Below are 787 nucleotides of genomic sequence, written 5' to 3'. Positions count from 1 at the left end.
TGCCGCAGCGCGATGCCTGCACAATGTGCCGGGAGTGCCGGAATTGAGTTAGCAGGACCAGCAGAGCAACTGGCGTGTGCTTGGCCAGTTATTAACTTATAAATCCAGCCTTAACTCTGGAGCCGGAGCTGATGGATCTGTCTGCAGCTGTCCCCAGCCTCAGCTGCCTGCGGATGTTAATTACTGCCTTTGCTGCCGATTCACATCACATCCCTGCACAGATCTGCAAAGACAGTGCCTAAATCCATTTCAAATCCCTATTTATTTACAGTCCAGCTGAAATTGCTCATAGATGTAGAGCACCAATTTGACAGAGTGTGATGGAAAACTTGATGAATTAAAAGTGGTCCTGGAAAACCCAGGGAGCTGCAGAAGCTCTCTGGCAATAAAGGGAGGGATGTTACGGAGCTCAGTGTGTTCACTGTAATTGGGGCATCTCACGAGATCCCACAGAGCACCTCTGCAAGGAGAGGGTGGAAGATGCCTGGAATCCCTCCCTGGGAGTGGGGTCCCCCTTCCCCACTCACACTCACACTGACTTGCACACACACCCACACACATCTTACTCTTCTGTCCTAAAGCGCATTTACTCCGTGGAGAGATTTTGGCTTTACAGCACCTTTTTCCCCACTCCAGAACGCCTCCCCCTGCCGTGACCGCCCCATGAGTGAAGAGACCCGGCCAGGATGGAGAGCAACGTGTCCTCCGGGAACTGTTCTGACCCCCAGATGTCCTTCCAGTCCACCCTCTACGCCACCACCTACACCCTCATCTTCATCCCGGGGCT

At 53.1% G+C, this 787-nt stretch overlaps 1 protein-coding gene across 1 annotated transcript in view; it reads left to right on the top strand.

Moving 5' to 3' along the window:
* Positions 1–787, top strand: part of LOC103623224 (putative P2Y purinoceptor 10) — a 6,097-nt gene that overhangs the window by 3,278 nt on the left and 2,032 nt on the right. The window contains exon 3 of the mRNA XM_008642306.2: positions 637–784. Coding sequence (XP_008640528.2) covers positions 687–784 — 98 coding nt within the window. The 5' untranslated portion in view covers positions 637–686. The remainder of the gene's footprint in view (positions 1–636; positions 785–787) is intronic.

Source organism: Corvus brachyrhynchos, unplaced genomic scaffold (genome assembly GCF_000691975.1).
Source record: "Corvus brachyrhynchos isolate BGI_N302 unplaced genomic scaffold, ASM69197v1 scaffold220, whole genome shotgun sequence".
NCBI lineage: Eukaryota > Metazoa > Chordata > Aves > Passeriformes > Corvidae > Corvus > Corvus brachyrhynchos.
Note: the sequence above shows the minus strand (reverse complement) of the source record. Positions and strands in the feature narration are given on the sequence as shown.